Consider the following 23,278-nt stretch of genomic DNA (forward strand, 5'->3'; position numbering starts at 1 on the left):
CTTCGTCAAAATTGAATTGATAAGTCACATTATGTAGAGAGCCGCTTACTAGGTATTAATAACTAAACAAATTATCTTAAGTTTAAGAACTTTCCTACTGAGTACATAGAAAATACAAAAAAGAAATTCACCGAAATAAAACATGACACGTACATTTAAATGCAAAAATTACCAGAGCTTAGAGAATATAAGTAAAATACATTAACAGTATTTACCTTAAACAGATGTCTGCCCTATCTTTTAAGAGTAATTTTTATAAAATTTCAGAACTGCATATACATAGTCACAAACTTCCTCCAGATGGGTGTTATCAGTAAACATTGCTAGTAGGGTGTCATATGTGATGTGTGGGTGGTCATTCCTGTGTTGTGCACTGAGTGGACAGTGTAGCAACGTTGGCATGTTCCTCTGTTTGTATGTGTGTGCCATCACAGGGACACACACGCTGGTCACGCGGGGTTCGACTCCACCGCCCCACTTCAATTCGGAGACTGTGTGACATGAGACGTAGTCTGGTGAAGGCCTCACGTTTGTAATCTGGTACATATTGTGTGGTGCTGTAGATCGGGTGAACCATTAATGACGGATTCATATATGTTATATAAGTTGTTAGCTTTGTGGCGCCTGGAGCTTTTTCTCTTACAGTTTGCTTAACATGATCGAGTTCATCAGGGTTCCTGTTTCTTGATCTTACTTGTTCCAAAAACCGATAACCTGGAGTGTTTTCTTCCCTACATAAGTTGTATATGTAGTGAAAAGGAATGTCTCTGTCCATCTGATCAGCTAGTGTTATAAATTTGTATCTTCTGTCAGCCACTAGCTTATTTAACGGGTTGATTCCAGCTTCTATCATGCAGAGATTTATACTAGTATTTTTCCTCACTCCCATTAAACATTTTATCAGCTTATTATACTGTTTTTCTACACTTTTTGAATTATTACTGAACCATGACTCACAGCTATATAATAAGGCACTTGTTACTGCAGCATCAAATACTTTCTTTTTATAAACAAAAGGCATTAGAGTGTTGCTGGCACAAAATATGGCAAACTTATTCACTATGGCCTCACTCGCGGTGTGGTGCAGTGCTGTAACAGTGTTCGTGTGGGCCGCGTCGGTGAACCATGCGCCCAGGTACAGGTACTGGTTACAGTATTGCACCTGCACCCCGCCACTGTTCAAACTCTGTCTATCATTCTCATCACCGTTGATCACAAAGAACTTGGTTTTCTTCTCATTGATTAGCATTCCACTTTCTTTACAGAATTCCGAAACAGAGGCTAGTTTTTTTAAGCACATTTTTCGGGAAGTCGCAAGTACTACAGCATCATCCATTAGTAATAATACATGTAAACTACCGAGAAAGCCATCTCTTTCTACAGCTCTTTTTAGCATTTGTACCATTTTATCTATGTATATTACAAATAATAAACTACTTGTTGGTGCACCTTGGCGGACACCTACAGTTGTGTCTATTATTGCAGATTTTAATATGTTCTTCGTGCAAGTGTACATTGCTTTTATGATATACAACATTACTTTACCACATCCTAATTCTTTTAATCTCTAAACCAATTTATTTCTGGGCACTCTGTCATAAGCTTTACTAAAGTCAATGAAAAGTACATACAATTTATTTTTCTTATAATTGGCATAATCACATAGTAATCTTAAGGATATCACATGTTCCAAGCACCCTCTGCCTTTTTGAGCGCCTGCCTGACATTTATCAATGTTAAACCAAAGTTTAAGTCTGTTCAATATTAATGTGTCAAAAATCTTAGCTAGTGTGTCCATGATACATATACCTCTATAATTTCCACATAACATCTTGTTACCTGACTTAAACAGTACTGTTAGTTTGCTATAACACCATACTTGGGGGTACAACACTTTCATTAATATAATATTAAATATTGTCAAGAAGAACATTAACCAAGATGCTGGTAACATTCTGAACACACCAGGACACATTCCACAGTAACTCTTATTCACATTTATATCACAATTTACCTGACTCAGTTCCTCATACGTGAAAGGATCATCTAATATGGGTATATAAGGTGCTGTACTAATATCACAACTGAAACTTGTTCGTGCATTTTCAGTATTCAATAGTTTTTCAAAATGTTCTTTAAATTGAGCATCGTTGGGTCTGTCACCTTTATTTTGATCAACGTTTCCTTTCCAGTTGATAGATTTCCATATCATTTTTGTGTCGTTGGTCTCCAATATTCTCTTCCATCTTGGCTCCATCGAGACCCACTTGTTGTTCGCAGCAACTTGTCGTTGTCGGTTCGTCACTCTGGTGGTGGGAACAGCAGCAGCAGCAGCAGCCGCCCTGATGATGCGGCAACCTTCGGTTACCGCTGCCTCCACCTCATGTACCTCGCTGTTCTCTGTCAGTACTGGAGTTGGGGTCACTTGTAATTCCCTTGTCAGTGCGCCTAGGTCCACATCCTTGTACTGTATGCTCTTAGGTAGTGATGGCTGTATCTTTTCTGCACACCGTGGCTTCCCCAGTGCTGATGCCCTGCGCAGCAGCTCGGTAGAAGACGCAGCCTGTCTTGCAGCGATGGTCACGGTGACACAGAGAGGGGCGTGGTCAGATCTCGGTACTGTTTGATCCATGTGGAGGTTTGTGATCATATCTACACATTCATTCTTAATCACACATAAGTCAATTTCAGATAACCAACGTTCGCGTCTTCTGAATGATAAGTCGCCTCCTAATAATTTCCCGTTGCGGTGAAGGTGGTTTGCCACGGCCAGGTGGCAGGCAGGTGGTGGCGGTGGATACTCGTCCAGCAGGACAGGTGGTGGCGGTGGATACACGTCCAGAAGAACAGGTGGTGGCCGTGGATACCCATCCAGCAGAACAGGTGGTGGTGGTGAATACCCGTCCAGCAGGACAGGTGGTGGCGGTGGATACTTGTTCAATAGGACAGGTGATGGCAGTGAATATCCATCCCGCAGGACAAGTGAGGAAGTGAATACCCATACAGCAGGAGAGGTGGTGGAAGTGAATACCCATCCCACAGGACAGGTGGTGGCGGTGGGTACCTGTCTAGCAAGACAGGTGGTGGCAATGGATACCTGTCCAGCAGGACAGGTGGTGGCTCTGGATACCCGTCCAGCAGGACAGGTGGTGGCAGTGGATACCCGACCAACAGGACAGGTGGTGGCAATGGATACCCGTCCAGCAGGAAAGGTGGTGGCAGTGGATACCCGTCCAGAAGGACATGTGATGGTCATGGCGGTGGATATCCGTCCAGCAGGACAGGTGGTGGCAGTAGATGCAAATCCAGCAGGACAGGTGGAGGCAGTGAATACCCATCCAGCAGGACAGGTCGTGGCGGTGGATACCAGTCCAGCAGGACAGGTGGTGGCAGTGAATACCCGTCCAGCAGGAGAGTGATCGCGGAGAATATCCGTCCAGCAGGACAAGTGGTGGCGGTGGATACCTGTCCTGCAGGACAGGTGGTGGCAATGGATACCCGTCCAGCAGGACAGGTGGTAGTCATGGCGGTGGATACCCGTCCAACAGGATAGGTGGTAGTCATGGCTGTGGATACCTGTCCAGCAAGACAGGTGGTGGCGGTGAATACCCGTCCAGCAGGATAGGTGATGGTCATGGCGGTGGATACCTGGCCTGCAGGACAGGTGGTGGCAATGGATACCCGTCCAGCAGGACAGGTGGTGGCAGTGGATACCCGTCCAGCAGGACAGGTGGTGGCGGTGGATGCCCGTCCAGCAGGACAGGTGGTGGTCATGGCGGTGGATACCCGTCCAGGTGATGACAGTGAATACCCGTCCAGCAGGACAGGCGATGGCAGTGAATACCCGTCCCGCAGGACAGGTGGTGGCCGTGGATAACCTTCCAGCAGGACAGGTAGTGGAGGTGAATACCCGTCCAGCAGGACAGGTGGTGGCGGTGGATACTCGTCCTGCAGGACAGGCGGTGGAAGTGAATACCCGTCCAGTAGGACAGGTGATGGTCATGGCGGTGGATACCCGGCCTGCAGGACAGGTGGTGGCAAAGGATACCCGTCCAGCAGGACAGGTGGTGGCAGTGGATACCCGTCCAGCAGGACAGGTGGTGGCGGTGGATGACTGTCCAGGAGGGCAGGTGATGGTCATGGCGGTGGATACCCATCCAGCAGGACAGGTGGTGGCGGTGGATACCCGTCCAGAAAGACAGGTGGTGGCGGTGGATTCCTGTCCAGCAGGATAGGTGGTGGTAATGAATACCCGCCCTGCAGGACAGGTGGTGGCGGTGGATACCCGTCCAGCAGAACAGGTGATGGTCATGGCGGTGGATACCCGCCCTGCAGGACAGGTCGTGGCGGTGGATACCCGTTCAGCAGGACAGGTGATGGTCATGGCGGAGGATACCCATCCAGCAGGACAGGTGATGGTCATGGCGGTGGACACTCGTCCAGCAGGACAAGTGGTGGCGGCGGATACCCGTTCAGCAGGACAGGTGGTAGTCATGGCGGTGGATACCCGTCCAGCAAGACAGGTGGTGGCTCTGCATAACCATCCAGCAGGGTGGCGGTGGATACCCATCCAGCAGGACAGGTGGTAGTCATGGCGGTGAATACCCTTCCAGCAAGACAGATGATGGTCGTGGCGGTGGATACCCGCCCTGCAAGACAGGTGGTGGCGGTGGATACCCGTCCAGCAGGACAGGTGGTAGTCATGGCGGTGGATACCAGTCCAGTAGGACAGGTGGCAGTCATGGCGATGGATACCCGTCCAGCAGGATAGGTGATGGTCATGGCGGCGGGTATGGTGGATACCCGCCCTGAAGGACAGATGGTGGCAATAGATACCCGTCCAGCAGGACAGGCGGTGGCAGTGGATACCCGTCCAGTAGGACAGGTGGTGGCAGTGGATGCCCGTCCAGCTGGACAGGTGGTGGTCATGGCGGTGGATACCCGTCTAGCAGGACAGGTGATGGCATTGAATACCAGTCCAGCAGGACAGGTGATGGCAGTGAATACCCGTCCCGCAGGACAGGTGGTGGCCGTGGATAACCTTCCAGCATGACAGGTAGTGGCGGTGAATACCCGTCCAGCAGGACAGGTGGTGGCTGTGGATACGCGTCCAGCAAGACAGGTGGTGGCGGTGGATTCCTGTCCAGCAGGATAGGTGGTGGTAATGGATACCCGCCCTGCAGGACAGGTGGTGGCGGTGGATACCCGTCCAGCAGCACAGGTGATGGTCAAGGCGGTGGATACCCGGCCTTCAGGACAGGTGGTGGCTGTGGATACCCGTCCAGCAGGACAGGTGATAGTCACGGCGGTGGATACCCGCCCTGCAGGACAGGTGGTGGCGGTGGATACCCGTTCAGCAGGACAGGTGATAGTCATGGCGGTAGATACCCATCCAGCAGGACAGGTGATGGTCATGGCGGTGGACACTCGTCCAGCAGGACAAGTGGTGGTGGTGGATACCCGTCCAGCACGACAGGTGATGGTCATGGCGGTGGATACCCGTCCAGTAGGACAAGTGGTGGCGGGGGATACCCGTCCAGCAGGACAGGTGGTGGCGGTGGATGCCCATCCAGCAGGACAGGTGGTGGCAGTGAATACCCGTCCAGCAGGACAGGTGGTGGCGGTGGATGCCCGTTTAGCAGGAGAGGTGGTGTCAGTGATTACCCGTCCAGCAGGACAGGTGATGGCAGTGAATACCCGTCCAGCAGGACAGGTGATGGCAATGAATATTCGTCCAGCAGGACAGGTGATGGCAGTGAATACCCGTCCCGCAGGACAGGTGGTGGCCGTGGATAACCTTCCAGCATGACAGGTAGTGGCGGTGAATACCCGTCCAGCAGGACAGGTGGTGGCGGTGAATACTTGTCCTGCAGGACAGGCGGTGGCAGTAGATACCCGCTCTCCAGGACAGTGGTGGCGGTAGATACCCGTCCAGCAGGACAGGTGATGGTCATGGCGGTGGATACCCGTCCAGCAAGACAGGTGGTGGCGGTGGATACCCGTCCAGCAGAATAGGTGATGGTCATGGCGGTGGATACCCGGCCTGCAGGACAGGTGGTGGCAATGGATACCCGTCCAGCAGGAAAGGTGGTGGCAGTGGATACCCGTCCAGCAGGACAGGTGGTAGTCATGGCGGTGGATACCCGTCCAGCAGGATAGGTGGTAGTCATGGTGGTGGATACCCGTCCAGCAAGACAGGTGGTGGCGGTGAATACCCGTCCAACAGGATAGGTGATAGTCATGGCGGTGGATACCCGGCCTGCAGGACAGATGGTGGCAATGGATACCCGTCCAGCAGGACAGGTGGTGGCAGTGGAAACCCGTCCAGCAGGACAGGTGGTGGCGGTGGATGCCCGTCCAGCAGGACAGGTGATGGTCATGGCGGTGGATACCCGTCCAGGTGATGGCAGTGAATACCCGCAGGACAGGCGATGGCAGTGAATATCCGTCCCGCGGGACGGGTGGTGGCCGAGGATAACCTTCCAGCAGGACAGGTAGTGGAGGTGAATACCCGTCCAGCAGGACAGGTGGTGGCGGTGGACACTCGTCCTGCAGGGCAGGCGGTGGCGGTGGATACCCGTCCAGCAGGACAGGTGATGGTCAAGGCGGTGGATACCCGGCCTGCAGGACAGGTGGTGGCAAAGGATACCCGTCCAGCAGGACAGGTGGTGGCAGTGGATACCCGTCCAGCAGGACAGGTGGTGGCGGTGGATGACTGTCCAGGAGGACAGGTGATGGTCATGGCGGTGGATACCCATCCAGCAAGACAGGTGGTGGCGGTGGATACCCGTCCAGCAGGACAGGTGGTGGCGGTGGATTCCTGTCCAGCAGGATAGGTGGTGGTAATGGATACCCGCCCTGCAGGACAGGTGGTGGCGGTGGATACCCGTCCAGCAGGACAGGTGATGGTCATGGCGGTGGATACCCGCCCTGCAAAACAGGTGGTGGCGGTGGATACCCGTTCAGCAGGGCAGGTGATGGTCATGGCGGTGGATACCCATCCAGCAGGACAGGTGATGGTCATGGCGGTGGACACTCGTCCAGCAGGACAAGTAGTGGCAGTGGATACCCGTCCAGCACGACAGGTGATGGTCATGGCGGTGGATACCCGTCCAGCAAGACAGGTGGTGGCTCTGCATAACCATCCAGCAGGACAGGTGGTGGCGGTGGATACCCATCCAGCAGGACAGGTGGTAGTCATGGCGGTGGATACCCGTCCAGCAGGATAGGTGATGGTCATGGCGGCGGGTATGGTGGATACCCGCCCTGCAGGACAGATGGTGGCAATAGATACCCGTCCAGCAGGACAGGTGGTGGCAGTGGATACCCGTCCAGCAGGACAGGTGGTGGCGGTGGATGGCTGTCCAGCTGGACAGGTGGTGGTCATGGCGGTGGATACCCGTCTAGCAGGACAGGTGATGGCATTGAATACCAGTCCAGCAGGACAGGTGATGGCAGTGAATACCCGTCCCGCAGGACAGGTGGTGGCCGTGGATAACCTTCCAGCATGACAGGTAGTGGCGGTGAATACCCGTCCAGCAGGACAGGTGGTGGCGGTGGATACTCGTCCTGCAGGGCAGGCGGTGGCGGTGGATACCCGCCCTGCAGGACAGTGGTGGCGGTAGATACCCTTCGTACAGGACAGGTGGTGGCGGTGAATACACGTCCTACAAGGACAGATGGTGGCGGTGGATACCCGTCCTGCAGGACAGGTGATATTCATGGCGGTGGATACCCGTCCAGCACGACAGGTGATGGTCGTCGCGGTTTATACCCGTCCTACAGGACAAGTGATGGCGGTGGATACCCGTCCTACAGGTCAGGTGGTGGCGGTGGATACCTGTCCTACAGGACAGGTGGTGGCGGTGGATACCCGTCCTTCAGGACAGGTGATGGTCATGGCGGTGGATATCCGTCCTACAGGACAGGTGGTGGCGGTATATACCTGCCCTGCAGGACAGGTGATGGTCATGGCGGTGGATATCCGTCCTACAGGACAGGTGGTGGCGGTGTATACCCGCCCTGCAGGACAGGTGATGGTCATGGCGGTGGATATCCGTCCTACAGGACAGGTGGTGGCGGTGTATACCCGCCCTGCAGGACAGGTGATGGTCGTGGCGGTGGATACCTATCCTGCAGGACAGGTGGTGGTGGTGGACACCTGCCCGTCCCGCAGAATTGACTTCCAATATCATTCTCCCTCCACTGAGGTGCTGTGGTTCAGGAGTACTCCTTCTTTTCATTTGACGGTCTCCTTTCCAATGTTCTGTGTTTTCACTGAAGGACGCCCTTCACGAAGTGGATGACGTCCATCGCGTCTTTATTGTGTGAGGATGCGTCAGATTTTCTCTTAGTTTATTCTACTTTTGCTGTTCCCTGGTGGCTTGCCTCGTGACTCTCCCTGAACTGGTAGTTTAGTCGTCCCTGGCAGCGGCCGACTCTGCCCTGGTGCAGGCATACTGCTGGGCTGAGTCCCACTTGGGGAACCTCGCCCTGGTCTGTGCGATCCTCACCCCCTCCTGCTACGAGAGCTGGACGTTGGGGTAAACAAACTTTTTATCGTATAAAACGATTTTAAAATTAAATACTTATTGTGATCCTCATCGGTGCGACAAGACATTTGTAGATTGAGTGAAGAGAGATGGTGAGGAAGGGATCGCAGGTTTGGGGCGTGAAGGGTGAGGAGAGAGAAGGCACGGTGTGTGGAAGGTTTGTTTGGAGGGGCTGTTTTGCCATAACAGGAAGGTGTGGCTTTAAGAAGAAGAAGAAAGTGAAGCAGCAGCAGCATAAAAAAAGAGAGTGCACATGTGTGTGCAGATTTAACTGGGGCTTAAGAAAAAATAAATAAAATAAATAATTGGAAATTGATTGTAGTGTGTATACTTTATATGCACATTGTCACTACTACTACTAGCCTACTGGCTCCTTGTAGCTGCTTCTTATTAATTCTCTCTTCCAGCATTATTGTAACTATAAATCTCTCTTCCAACATTATTCTAACTATAACAAGAATTTATAATAATTAGGAGAATATTGATGACGTGGTAAGCATGATGGCAAATATTTACATCTTTGTTTCTTCCATATATCGCTTTATATTACTTCCAAGGTTTTCCTTCTGCGTTTGTTCCTTTTCTTTCTTTCAGGCTCAGAGTGAGCATCGTAGGAATGGCAGCCATCTTGATAGACTTGTAAAAACTGGGAACACCACCGACAGCTTCAGCAGGTCCTGGCACTGGTTCTTCAGTGTTGAGTGGCAACCGTTCATTTGACAAAGAATAGCTGTTTCAAGGGTTTAGGGAAAAAAGTTTTAAAGTTACAAGTTTGTTCACATTTTGTCTGCTCGTGTGTGGAAGTAATTTCGCAGTCTGTCAGTAGCACATCGGACTGCCCTCCGTCTTGGATCACTGAGCTGCTGCATTTATTTATTTTTTTCAGGTCACTTTTTGTCTGCTCTAGAACAAATCTTAGAAGTTATATGAGTAACTAATGTCCTTGAATTCATTGTTATTTTCATTTGTTTATTTATTTATTTATTTTTTCCTTCTTCTTCATCATCATCTTTTTCTTCTTTTCTTCTTCTTCTGCTTCTTCTTTTTTCTTTTCTTCTTCTTCTTCTTCTTCTTCTTCTTCTTCTTGTTTTTTGTTCTTCCGCTTCTTTCTTCTTCTTCTTATTATTATTATAATTCTTCTTCTTCTTCTTCTGCTTCTTCTTCTTTTTCTTTTTTTTCTTCTTCTTCTTCTTGTTTTTTGTTCTTCCGCTTCTTCTTTTTCTTCTTATTATTATTATTATAATTATTGTTATTATTATTATTATTATTATTATTATTATTATTATTATTATTATTGTTGTTCAGACATTCCGACAAGCTGGAGGAGGAGGTGAGAAGAAATACAAGTGTTGGGAGGTGAGTTTATTCCCGACTAGTTCCCCTGAAGAAGCTTGTGCGAAGCTAGTCGGGAATAAACTATCCTCCCAGCACTTGTGTTTCTTCTCACCTCCTCCTCCATTATTAGCATCATTATATTCCGGAATTACTAGTAAGTAGTGACGTCAGTAAATTTGCGAATGACACCAAATTACGAAGATAAGACAGGACTGGATAGAAAGTATGATTGGACAGAAAAGTGTGAAATGAAATTCGATATCAATGAGGTAGCGTTCTCTACGTAAGAAGTAAGAGAGAGAGAGAGAGAGAGAGAGAGAGAGAGAGAGAGAGAGAGAGAGAGAGAGAGAGAGAGAGAGAGAGAGAGAGGGGGGATGCACAATATATAACAGCAGCTTAAAGGCCAGGGAGATAGCTAAATCTTCGAGAGAGAGAAAACAAAGTGATACTACAAGTCTGCGGCCTATAAAACAGTGCATTTAGTGCTTTGATAAGGCCTCTCTTACATTACGGTGTACAGTTGTGGCTGTGCAAAGAAGAGTGACTAGGATGATCCAGGGACTGAAAAAAAAAAAAAAAAAAGCTAGTCACTGGAATGGTGTAGGGAGCGTGGTGATACGATAGAGGTATTTCGATATCATTAAGGTAGGCTTTACCTCCTCATACGGTGTTCCATCCCTCGAAGTAATAATAATGATAATAATAATAATAATGATAATAATAATAATAATAATAAGTGAATTGATAAGTAAATACATCCGCCAATTCATGATGACTTAAGATTTCTCGGCCTGGGTGCTGGACCTTACAAGTCTCCTGATACTTCATCTCCTTGCTATTCTTGTGTCATGTGCCTTACCCGAATAGAATGGCTGGCGGGGGGGAGGGGGGGAAAGGTGACAGGCGAGGTGTAGGCTGAGGGTCATGGCAGGGTTAGTTGGGAGAGCTCAGCCCCAGTGAACGCTCGTGTGTGTCAGCTGAAGGACACCAACACTGCCCGGTGATCCATCTGGGTGGTGCCAAGCGAGGAACATGTACTGGTGTTTTGGTGAGTAGATTAGGTAGTGGTGATACGAAGAGATTTAACAATACGGCCCTTAGATGTTCTTCCATATGATGTATGCTAACAATCGTGTGTGTGTGTGTGTGTGTGTGATGGGAATAAGGTACCTAAGTTTGTTAGTGAACACGTACTATTATTTAGTATACTATCATTTGCTCCTTTACTTTACTGAAAACAGTACGGTTCATATTGAAAGCATGTTATAAAACTACATTGTGGTTTGTAAGCATGAACTCTGCCGTCTCCCATCGTCTGCAGCAGTGACTACGTGAGGTGGAGACTAATGGGAGGGGAGTAGGGGAGCTGCCAGGTGCCTCCACACGCCCCACAATTGCACGAGGGAACATTCTTTTCTTGTTCTTTCACAACATCCTCACTTTATTTTACCAACCGTGATTCAAGTAAGAGAGAAATCCAAACAATTTTAAACCGTCAAATAAACTCACCGTTCGCGAAAATATTCTAACGTGTACGTATTTTGAAATTGCCGCGTGACTGGATATGTAAGGGAAAGTGGAAAGCCAGGAAGCGCCACAAGCATAATGTTATTCAGTCTTGGAAGATGATTGAGTTACCCCGGTTAGCATCCAAAACTGGAAAGGTGTGGATATTCTTTAAGTAAAACGTCGACCTGCTATACCATGGAACTGAGGTTTCATAAGCGAGTGGGGTTGTTCGTCCTAGTGGAAACATTGTTGAGTGACCATTCTATAATTATCATATTAGCCAATATAACAAATAGTTTACCTAAAGGAACTGGTGTGTGATTATTGTACGACACTATACGCAGATTATCAACTTCCAAGAGGAATTATTCTGCGATTGCGTTGGAAGTGGTAAACTATTCTGTAATTATCGAACTTACCGCTATAAAGAAACTCTATCTATAATCATCACTAATCCGAAATTATTGTACTCGACACTACAAAGATAATTTACATGAACGAATGAAATGTGTATTGTCATAAACCATACAACCATCTTTCCCTTACTCTAGGTGCGGCGTTGATGCTGGTAACAGTGGTGGGGATCCCGGCACACAGCCAGCAGGCATCGGCAGCATCCTTCCGCCTGGTCACCGCTTACACGTTAAACCGAACTGATGACTCCACTCAAACATTTCTCAGGTAACACTTAATACGCCGCACCGAAGATGGATAGATAAGTACTATTACTTGTATATTTTCAGTCTTAAAGTTAGAGAAAAGTGTGATTTTCTTTTAATGAATTGTACATGAATATCTCAAAAGCTCATGGAAGGATGCATGAACTTGGGAAAGGTTAGGAATCACTGCCCTATATGATATACCTATAGCGTGAAAATAACAGCTATAGGACACTTCTTTATTACATGTCTATAAATTCAATATAATGAGACTATTTGGTCGTGGTCCTTCAGCGACATGTCATTTAAGTGGTTTGGTTAGGGTAGAAATTATATCTAAGTGAACTAATGTATTAGAGAGAGAGAGAGAGAGAGAGAGAGAGAGAGAGAGAGAGAGAGAGAGAGAGAGAGAGAGAGAGAGAGAGAGAGAGAGAGAGAGACTGAAGCTTCAACTTTTCTTGTATTTCAGAGTGGGGACCTCTCCCTCCACCCGGTCCCTTACCTTGGCTCTGCAGGTGGGTGGGTGCATAACCTAACGTGTCTTAAAAGAAGGAACAATACACTAACTAAATTTAATGACGTTTTTTTCAATTTAAGACTCAAGATGAACACCTGCTGGAATAAATCACACACACACACACACACACACACACACACACACACACACACACACACACACACACACACACACACCTCCTCCCACTCGCCTAATGTAAGATGTCGTTGTTCACAGACTGACCTGACTAACTGTGGATGCAATGTCACCGGGAATTACTCAGGTCGCGTCCTCCAGGTGACAGGTGGCTACACAGGTGATGCGCTCAAAGTCGTGGCGCAGAGGTACCAGCATGTGGGGGGCGTTGGATCAGCTGAGGAGTTGGTGAGCGTAGCGTGGCACCCCGAGGAAGAGGTGAGAGAGCGTGAGAATATTACCTTATAGATTTTCTTGTTATATTTTTATTATATATATATATATATATATATATATATATATATATATATATATATATATATATATATATATATATATATATATATATATATATATATATATATATATATATATATATATATATATATATATATATATATATATTGTTTTGTCTTTATTTTTTTTTATTTTTCCTGTATGTCATGTTTAGTTTTATCTGTTGCCTTGTCTTCCTATATTTATTTTTATTTGGTAGTTTATTAATATATTTATTCATTATTTTCTTTTAATGCGTATGCGTGAGGAAGACTTGCAAAAGGCAAAAAAAAAAAAAAAAACTATTTAAATATCCATAGTTTCTGCTTACAAAGTACCACAGCAATAGAAATCTGATCTTTAACATTTGCATCTCATTATTATCTTCATATATTACATACTACCATTGCTTCATCATTCCTATAGAAAAAAAAAAAAAAAACATACAAAATTCTTGTCATGCCACTTTGAAATAAAAGAGATGAGGTCACACTATTCCTTCCTCTAGATGCTGTTCATGGCGGCTCCCAGGACCACCCTCAGCCTGGCCAGCGGGCATGAGGGCCAGGCGGGGCAGTGGTGGCGGCTGTGGTTGAGAGGCGGTGAGGAAGAGCGCGGCAAGGCCTCCAGTGGTGACCCCGCGCCGCCTCAGCTTGACCAAGGTGTGTAAGTGTGTGTGTGTGTGTGTGTGAAGAGGTGGAGCTGATGGGCCTCGCAGTGTATTGAGTGTACGTATACATTTTTATTAAACAGGGAATTATTGTTATTATTATTATTATTATTATTACTATTATTATCATTATTATTATTATTATTATTATTATTATTATTATTATTATTTGGTGGTTTAGATCCTCTGCAAACCTATATTGCTTTTCATTATCTCAAATCAAAATTAAATAGCACTGCGCAAGATATGACCGTTAGATAAGATTTTTTCGGTTAAATTTAATGTTAGGATGGGAAAAAAAAGAAAAAGAAAAAGGAAGAAATAAAAATTGCATAAAATATGAAAGGCATTGCTATAGTCGGAGTCGTAATTTTCCTTTCTAAAAGATGCAACCATAGATTTCTTTATAAAGGAGTCTATGATATACCTTGAGGCAACGAATTAAAAGGATTGTTTATACCTCGTATAGAGCGAGACGCAGCCGGAACCGAGGCAGGACGGGGCGTGGTGGTGCGCACTCAGTTCTCTGAATCCATCTTTGGCGTATCTGTGGACTCGCTGATGCCGGGGAAGCGTCGGCGTCTCCTGAACCTCACCGTCACGCCACACACTGGGTAGGTTTGCAGTCATGTGTTTGAAGGTGCCAATACTTCATTTGTTTCGAAAAAAAGTTTTCTGTAAAATGTCTTTTTAAGAACTGATAGATTACATTAGACAATTGTTTATAACCATGAGTCCTCTCTTAACTTTCAGAAAACACTGGCAGGTGAGCCTACATGTGCCAATTATCTCTACAGCCCTCGAGTGGGAGACGAAGCTCTGGAAAAATCAGGGCAAGCAACATTGGGAAGTTAATGGGGAAGTCAAGTCTACCAAATCTGACATATCGTTAGAATTCGTTCACTTCAAGCAGGAGAAGCAGGACGAGGAGACTCAGGTCACGGATGACAGAGGTGAGGCTGGCAGGTGTGATGCTGAAGGTTGTGGGGACGGCAATGTCAAGGAGCCAAAAGCCAAGTCGCGGCACCACGTCGACAGTGATTGCGACTCAGATTTAAGAAAAGAACAGACAGTAGACCAGAATGAAGTTTGTAGTGGTCGAGATCATAAATCAGAAGACTTAAAGCAAAATGATCCTGATTCCATAATGGTAAATGTAGACGAAGAATGTTCCAGGAAAGCGGAGTGTGATGGACCGGAAGAGTCAGTGTCAAGTGACGCTGTTCAAGAGACTACACAAAAATTAACTTCCCGGGTTTTCAGCCTTTCTTCCAACATGAAAACTTACGGTAAGTACGTCCACACTTCATGTAGAACGAAATTTGACTATTAAGGGAAAATTTAATGATACGTTTCTTATGATGTTAGTAAGTCCTTTTATTCAGGTCTTTTTATATACTTGATTTCTTGCAAATAAGAATTTATAATTAAAAAAAGTTGTTCGCTATACCTTTTGAAATCATAACTATTTGGATAGTACTGTTCTAATATTTTTTGTCGGTCGCGTCATCAGTGCCACAGTAGTGTATTTGAGTTGTTTACTTACCTGGAGCTCACGACACCCTCCCTTTATCTCCCTCCACGCACCGCACGCATAGTCTCATCTGACGGAGGACGCTGGATTCGGATCCTGCAGCGCACACACCTGGCATTCTGTCCTCACGTTGGCTGGAACTTGAACCGTGAGTGAACCGGAGCCTGAGAAGCTAAAGTTCAAAGCAAGAGAGAGAGAGAGAGAGAGAGAGAGAGAGAGAGAGAGAGAGAGAGAGAGAGAGAGAGAGAGAGAGAGAGAGAGAGGAGAGAGAGAGAGAGAGAGAGAGAGAGAGAGAGAGAGAGAGAGAGAGAGAGAAAAAAAAAAAAATATTTAAACTATACAAGAAAAATATTGCAAAAATATTTTTTATCACTTTGAATTCTAGAAATATTTCGGTTCAATCGTGACTGGACTGGGTGGGAGTACGTGGTGAACACCTGGGAGTGGGGCAACATGGTGGTGAAGGCGGAGTGGGGCGTCTCTCTCCTGCAGTGGTACCAGAAAACTTTCAGCTTCTCTTTCGACCAGGTAAGTTCCACCTCTCTCTCTCTCTCTCTCTCTCTCTCTCTCTCTCTCTCTCTCTCTCTCTCTCTCTCAGTGGATATTTTCATGCTGGATAATTATTTTAGGTGAGGAATCTTTGTGGGTAGAAATAAGTCATTTTTTTCTTTTTTTCTCCTCCTTTGTGTTCACCTCCAGGCGGCGGCGCTCCCCTCCACGCAGCTGGTCCTGGATTTCCGTGACTGGTGGAGCTACAAGGTGTGGCTGAAGTGGCCGGTCCTCGCGTCCTCCCTCGCCGCTTCCCTCACGCTTGGTCGCGACAGTCACACACTGCTGGGTGAGTCAGACCGTGTGGGGGTGACGTGGGAAGGCAAGGAGAGAGTGACGGGGTGGATCAGCTCAGTATTGAATGATGCTCCGTGTTTTTTTTGTTCGCATGACTTGATTGACTCGACTTTTATTGTTTGTCTTTATCTTGTATCTTGAACTTGCTAGTGGGGATTATTGTTATAATTGTTATTATTATTATTATTATTATTATTATTATTATTATTATTATTATTATTATTATTTATTTGTTTATTTTTCTTTTGGTATGATTTTTGTAAAGGATTATATTTTGTAACTTCATCTGATTTGTTATTCGTTGGTTCTTTATCGTCCCTGATTCTCTCTCTCTCTCTCTCTCTCTCTCTCTCTCTCTCTCTCTCTCTCTCTCTCTCTCTCTCTCTCTCTCTCTCTCTCTCTCTCTCTCTTTTTATATGCACTTTCTTTTTCATTATCAACTACTTTACTATTTAATATTACTGCATTAGTATTCCTTATTAATTTATTTAGTTTTACCATCATTGTGCTCAGCTTTACTTCATTATACTATTTTTCCTTAGTGTTTATTAATGTATTTTTTTAATCTATCTTTATTCATTTATCTATTTATTTATTATCATTATTATTATCATTATCAATATCATCATCATCATTATTTTCATCCACAAATGTACTGTTAGTGAAGAAAGTGGACGAGTTTCTGGGTGAGGACGCCGGAAAGGTGGTGGCGCGGGTGGTAGCGCGACACACCCCTGCTGGCTTGGTGGTGACCTTCCACGCCGACACCGCCAGCATGCAGGAGCTCCACGATACCGTCACTGCCGTCCTTGCTCAGGTGCCTCGTGCTGGCGTCCTGCTGAGTGGTGAATGTGTGCTGACGGGGGTAGCGTGGTGGTGTAGTGTTGGGATGTAGTGATGGTGATTTAGTGTGGTTGCGGGGAGGTGTTGGTGGTGTAGGAGGTATATTATAGTGGTGATATGGTGGTGGTTCGATATGGGTAGTGTGGTAGTGGTGATGGTGGAGATGGTGGAGGTGGAGCTGTGGTGGTGTGGCAGTAGTGTGGTAGTGTGTTAATGGTGTAGTAGGTGCAGCGGTGGTGCTTCGAGTATTTAACATAATCATTTGCTAGTCGTTTAGTTTATTTATTTACTTATTAATCCCAACTGAACGTGACTGGTGTTCTTGATTCATGATGACGACGCCTCCACCTCCCCATCAGGCCATGGAGAGCCCTGACCTGTGTGGCGAGGTGCCTGACCACGCCACGCTTCTGAAGTTCCTGCACGACTTCCTTGGACAGTCACCGGCGAGTCTCTGGGCGGATCTGCTGCAGGAAGTAAGTGAGGAGCCTTTGCTGGGGTGGGAGGGCTACGGTTCTCAAGTATTTCTTGATGAATTAAGTTTTTACTTTGATGATCTGCATTGAAGTTTTGATAGGTCAGCTAGTTTAGTTAGTTAGTTGGTTGGTTAGTTAATTTTTTACATAGTTCGTTATTAACTGGTTTGTGATTAATTTGTTGTAAGTTACTAGTTAGTTATTGGTCAATGACTTAGTCGGTTAATCAATCACTCAGCTACTTATTTTGATACATAGTAAATTAATTAATTATAACTATAAAATAATTATTTCATTAGTACCTACTTAATGGTCATTCAATAAATTAGTCAATTATCAGTTAGTTTGCCTTTAGTTATGCACTATATCTAGTTAATTCATATATATATATATATATATATATATATATATATATATATATATATATATATATATATATATATATATATATATATATATATATATATATATATATATATATATATATATATATATATATATATATATATATATATATATATATATTATACCTGCTCTTCATGCACACCCTTTTCCTGCCTTCGTTCCTTCACCCTAGGTCCGTCGCCTGCTGCTGGGGTCTGGCACCGAGGCAGACTTACATCACCTGCTGGAAGTTTTCAGGGAGGAAATGGGGACAGGTAATTAACAAACTCCTCCTCGCAGGTGTTGCATGTCTACCTGTAGCTGCTGCAGGTGACCGTGGCAGAGCAGGTACTGTTTCCTTCTTTACACCAGCATTCGGGCTGGTATAGATAGTTTCGGCTTTAAAATAGAAGCAGAGCAAAGACGAGACAATTCATAATGAAGAACTTCAAGAAAGAAGATAAATAAATAGATGTCTAGATAAGCTCTCAAAACACAACAGGAATTTTAATTAGGCAACTGCTCGTACGTATATTAGATGAGATCATTACCTTAATTTGAAACGCGAAAGTAACTCAAATTTGTTGCTCAGGTAATTACGTACTGAAAATAGAAAAAAAAAAGAAAAAGAAAAAAAGATCAGGACTCTCCCCAGAATTTAATTAATCAATGCCAGTAAAAAATATGCAGTAACCGGGCAGGTAATCCTGATCCGGGCAGCGAACACACACACACACACACACATACACACACACACTACTGCCACGCCAAGTGAATTTTTTTTTTTTTTTTTTTTTTTTTTTTTTGCAGCAGAAGGCGTAGGATTGTGGGAGGCAGTATGGACGGTGCTGGAGCGGGCGGGGCTGCTGCGTTCCCGCGGCGAGGAGGTGGAGGTGGTGGTGCCCTCCGAGTGGATTAGGCTGGCGCAGGTGGGTGTTGTGGCTCGTGTTTTGAAAAGCTTTACTCTATCATCACGACTAAACTCCAAGGCCACAGTGATGATTTGGCGGCTTATCAAGAGTGTTTCTCGTGTTAATAATGTAGAAATATTGTTAATGTCACTAGAACAGTAAAAACACCCTTAAAAACCCGTCTAACTTCAACTGGAGCCATTTGAATGGAAAGGAGTTGCGCCACATGCATGTTTCAGAATATGGCTCAGTGAGTCATGGTGTGCTCAGTGGAAATATTAACTCTTTCAGTACTATATATAACATCCGAACCTCATCATATCCCTTCATAGACAATGGAGTGAATAAGACGTAATGATTTTGAATGAGTAGCTGTAGATTATTTAAAATGCTTTGATCACGAACGTATCATCCTTCACTTGATAAAGTCCTCCAATGACTTGTGAAATATAGTGAAGTCGATGCCAGGATACTGAAGAAGTTAAGAGAGCATGACGACCTAGATTCATTTCAAGTCGTCTGTGTTAGTCTTGAACCTTGTTGGACAGAATGTATCCCATTTGCTTATCTTTGTGACTGTTTATCTTAGTGGCTGTATAGAGGCTAGGGATGTAAGCTTAAATCCTTAGGTGATTCAGTTACTTTACGAAGCTGAACACAAAGTGATAGGCAGAATTAAGGTAAGGAATATTTTGACTCGTGAAAAAAAAATAACTGATTTTATTTCTGGAGAAAGTTTTACTGGGCTGTGACTTGTAAACCAATAAATATCTGGATTGTGATAAAAAGAGTCCTATTCCGGGTTAATCCAACAGTGCGCATGTATTCCTCTGCAGGGGTGGTTCACTTGGGCTGTCATGGGAGGCGGCGGGCAGTGCGAAGGCAACACACTGATGGTTAACCTGGTGGATGCGCTGGCGGAGACCCTGAGGCGAAGTGGCAGCGGGCAAGCAACCTTTTGACCCACCAGTCAGACAAACTTTTATGTTCGTTCTGAAGGCAAATCAAAAGCAGGAATTTGTTACCAAAACCATAAATAAATGACGTCATCGTACATCTGGCATCCATTCGTGTAGCTGCTATACAACACTATATTGTTTATTTATTTATTTTTTTACTTTGTGTTGATTAATTGCTTGCTTATTCTTAGAAAATATGTAGGCGATAATATCAACATAAATTATATACATGTATTCATTTCATTGGGACTATTCACTCCTGTTGCTACGTTCTCATGTTCGTTTGTATTGAAAAATGTTCCCTTAATTATCAATACACCCAACCATCAATAATTATTATAGTAATATCAAAATAAAATGTTCATTGTTAAATACTGGATCAAAATAAAGCCAATCAGGGACCTCGACACTTGCTTTACCATTTACGTAAGAAAGAAAACCCCGTTGAAAAAGCAGAATCAACTGGACTTCCGCGGGAAACTACAACAATCATCATCAGTCCACTGCTATTTCCTCCGCGTAAAAGCAATGCAAGATGTGCTACCTCGTTTTGGAGGTGTTTTCAGGACACAGGGAAGGAAGATGAAACCTGACTATCTTGCACCTCAAAGGTAAGAATGCCTTACAAATGTTAATAGTTGCTAGAGTCTGATTTTCTGTGTTTTAGTGCTGTGCAAGCTAATTATATAATGTCTACTCTACCAAGTCACTGATTGTAGATATAATATGCCCTTTTTTCGTGCCAAAATTGAAAAGAGCAACTGTTATATCAAAGTGAAAGCCTAGATCGTGTAAATCACACATGAAGTACAGGAGAGCAGGTTCTGGCACACCATATCAGGTTTCCGTTGTTGTCATATATGGTGTGGGCAATGACCCTGGTTTAGTCGTCCTGCTTAAGCCATGTGTGTATTGGTTTATAATTTTATCCATGGCATTGCGTCTGACATTATCATATGTTTGTATGTTTATGTTGTGGTTTTGTTTCTGACATTATTTCTGTTAGTATTATTCGTATATATATGTGGAGTGTGATGTGCGCTTCATGGCGTTAACTACCAATTAGGCAATCAGCCGTCTTGCCCGACCACTTGTATCACAACCCTAACTTGCCTCATTATTGACCTGTCATGCCGCGCTTCATTGCTTCCACTGTAACTCAAGTAGATCACAGAGAATACTGGGGTAAAAAGTTAAGTTTCGAGACTATTCCTGCTAATGAGGTATAAAAATCAAATTCATTATAAATATGTGTCGTATTGCCCGAAACTACACTAAAACTATTATTGAGATCGATAACCAGCTGAATAAGTTCCACATTAGCAGAAGAAAATATGTAGTGTTGCTGAATATTTTGTTACAGTAATTTATTTTTTTTAGCATTTATAATTACATTAGTATGCGTTTGCGTAGTGGCCGCCCCGTTCTCTATGAAGACAGCTTGCCACCAACCGTCATACCGCTTCGTTGAGTTTTCTTGTCTTTCGTGTAGTCTTTGTTTAGATGGAGTGTGGCGTCATGGTGGGTGAGGGATGAATGTACAGTGTAAGAGGAGGAAGGGGAGGGGGAGCGGGAGGGGTAGGAGGAAAAGGAGAAAGCAAATGGTTATCTCGAAGTGATCGTCTACCTTGCTTCATGTTCTCCTCCTCCTCCTCCTTCTCCTCCTCCTCCTTCTCCTCCTCCTCTTTCTTCTCTTCCTTCTCCTCTTTCTTCTTTTTTTCTCTTTTTACTACTGTCATTGTTGTTGTTGTTGTTATTGTTGTTGTTGTTGTTGTTGTTGTTGTTGTTGTTGTTGTTGTTGTTGTTAATGATGATGATGATGATGATGACGTTAATAATAATGATGATGATAATAATAATGCATTAGTAGCGTAACAACTTGCAGGGATTACTTCCTGTATGCAACTGATCTTCCTTCATCCTGCTTCGTCAGATAATGTTCCCATTTAGGCCGAGATAAAATATCTACACTCACAAAACGGCTCCCAGCTTTATAGCGCCTACTGGGAGGTGATGCTGACGTGTAGCATCACCTCACGGCCACGTCCACAGATGTGTTAAGAAAATGAAAAAGAATGCCAGTTAGAATCTATTATTAGTAACGATCAGAGAAAATACAGATATAATATTTTTTCATTTGATTATAACGCATTTTTTATATGTTACAGGCCTTTATCTTAGCTATACATCACAATATCTTTACATTTACATGACTATCTAGTGTATCGCCACAGCGCCATATGACCTCTGATGTCAGTCTGCCACCTTTTCATAATTTTAAAGCATTCAAATTCAGTAAGTAATTTGATAAGGCAAAATCAATTTCTATTCAACAAAAGCAAAAGTATAACGTTGTAGTAGTAGTGGTGGTAATGGTGGTGGTGGTGGTGGTGGTAGAGATGGTGGTAGTAGTAGTAGTAGTAGTAGTAGTAGTAGTAGTATAACTGTAACAACAATAGCAACAAAACGAAAAATCATAAACACACACACACACACACAAAAAAAAACTTTCGCTCCCTTTTTCTCCCCCAATACTTTCACATACAGTTTAGAAAGTACCCCCTCTCCCCTTATATTCTTCCACACGGACACCCTTCAGAGATGACTCGCTGATGCCGGGGAGTCCTCACACACACAATCACCCTTGGCAAGCAATTATCATAGAATGGCAGGCGCGTAAGCCACCCACCAAGCCCCTTATTGCCTCGCCTCCTCCCCCGCGCGGCGCTGAATGGGGAAGTTGACACAATGAGCTTCGGGGGAGAGCGGGAAAGTTGACACAATGGAAGGCATCATAAAATGGCAGTAATTGGAGAAAGAGCCTGATGGCGGGATTGTGATAGCGGCCACTGATGAGAACCGTGGCCAGGCTATTTTGGGCTGGCTTTGTGACGTCATAGAGAGAGAGAGAGAGAGAGAGAGAGAGAGAGAGAGAGAGAGAGAGAGAGAGAGAGAGAGAGAGAGAGAGAGAGAGAGAGAGAGAGCTGGAATGAACCGCTTCAAGTAGTGATTCGAGACGCTTGGGATACTGTCATACACACACACACACACACACACACACACAGATTCAAAATAATGAAATAACACCCCAGAAAGTCGTAGTTGTGCAGTAGCGAAAAAGAAAAGTAAAAAAAAAAAGTTGTTTCGTGTTGTTAATGGTGGTGCAAAACATTAAAGGATGGAATAGGAGAGAAAGGAGAGAAACGTATGAGGAAATGAAGGAGAAACTAAAAAGAAGAGGAAAAGAAAGGTGGAGATGAAAAAAGAGGAGGATAGGAGTTAAATAGGAGAAAAGAAGGAGGAGGAGGAAGGTGGGAGATGAAATGGAGGAGAGTAGGAGATAAAAAAAAAAGGAGGAAGAGAAGGAGGAAAGGGGGTGGGAGACGAGAAAGGACTACTGAAGGAGAAAAGGAATTACAGGAGAGGAAAGACGAGTCGTTTGATGGGAGATGGAAAGATGAAGGAGGAAAGAAAGAAAAAAAAAATAGGGAAAAAAACAGTAGCACGAGAGAAAGAATTCAGAACGAGAACTAGAAGATGGAAGAGCAGGATGAGCAGAAAGCTGAGGAGGAGGAGGAGGAGGAGGAGGAGGTGATGGAAGAGCAGGAACAAGAGGTGGTGGAAGAGCAGGAG

The 23,278-nt window shown here is 44.9% G+C and overlaps 1 protein-coding gene across 14 annotated transcripts in view; it reads left to right on the plus strand.

Annotated features, from left to right (window-relative positions):
- The window catches only part of LOC135097621 (uncharacterized), a 98,220-nt gene that overhangs the window by 29,303 nt on the left and 45,639 nt on the right, over positions 1-23,278 (plus strand). For 9 of the 14 annotated variants that reach the window (XM_063999570.1, XM_063999561.1, XM_063999566.1 and 6 more), the window contains 14 exons: positions 11,948-12,077; positions 12,525-12,570; positions 12,789-12,965; positions 13,531-13,684; positions 14,162-14,306; positions 14,446-14,981; positions 15,291-15,374; positions 15,612-15,754; positions 15,926-16,097; positions 16,735-16,889; positions 17,275-17,391; positions 17,969-18,050; positions 18,586-18,704; positions 19,523-20,256. In XM_063999570.1, coding sequence (XP_063855640.1) covers positions 11,959-12,077; positions 12,525-12,570; positions 12,789-12,965; positions 13,531-13,684; positions 14,162-14,306; positions 14,446-14,981; positions 15,291-15,374; positions 15,612-15,754; positions 15,926-16,097; positions 16,735-16,889; positions 17,275-17,391; positions 17,969-18,050; positions 18,586-18,704; positions 19,523-19,648 — 2,175 coding nt within the window. In that variant the 5' untranslated portion in view covers positions 11,948-11,958 and the 3' untranslated portion in view covers positions 19,649-20,256. Of the gene's footprint in view, positions 1-10,782; positions 10,936-11,947; positions 12,078-12,524; positions 12,571-12,788; positions 12,966-13,530; positions 13,685-14,161; positions 14,307-14,445; positions 14,982-15,290; positions 15,375-15,611; positions 15,755-15,925; positions 16,098-16,734; positions 16,890-17,274; positions 17,396-17,968; positions 18,051-18,585; positions 18,705-19,522; positions 20,257-23,278 lie in introns of those variants that run through there. The other 5 variants (XM_063999569.1, XM_063999567.1, XM_063999568.1 and 2 more) reach the window with 5 other exon arrangements.

The sequence above is a fragment of the Scylla paramamosain genome, unplaced genomic scaffold, assembly GCF_035594125.1.
Source record: "Scylla paramamosain isolate STU-SP2022 unplaced genomic scaffold, ASM3559412v1 Contig26, whole genome shotgun sequence".
Classification (NCBI taxonomy): Eukaryota; Metazoa; Arthropoda; class Malacostraca; order Decapoda; family Portunidae; genus Scylla; species Scylla paramamosain.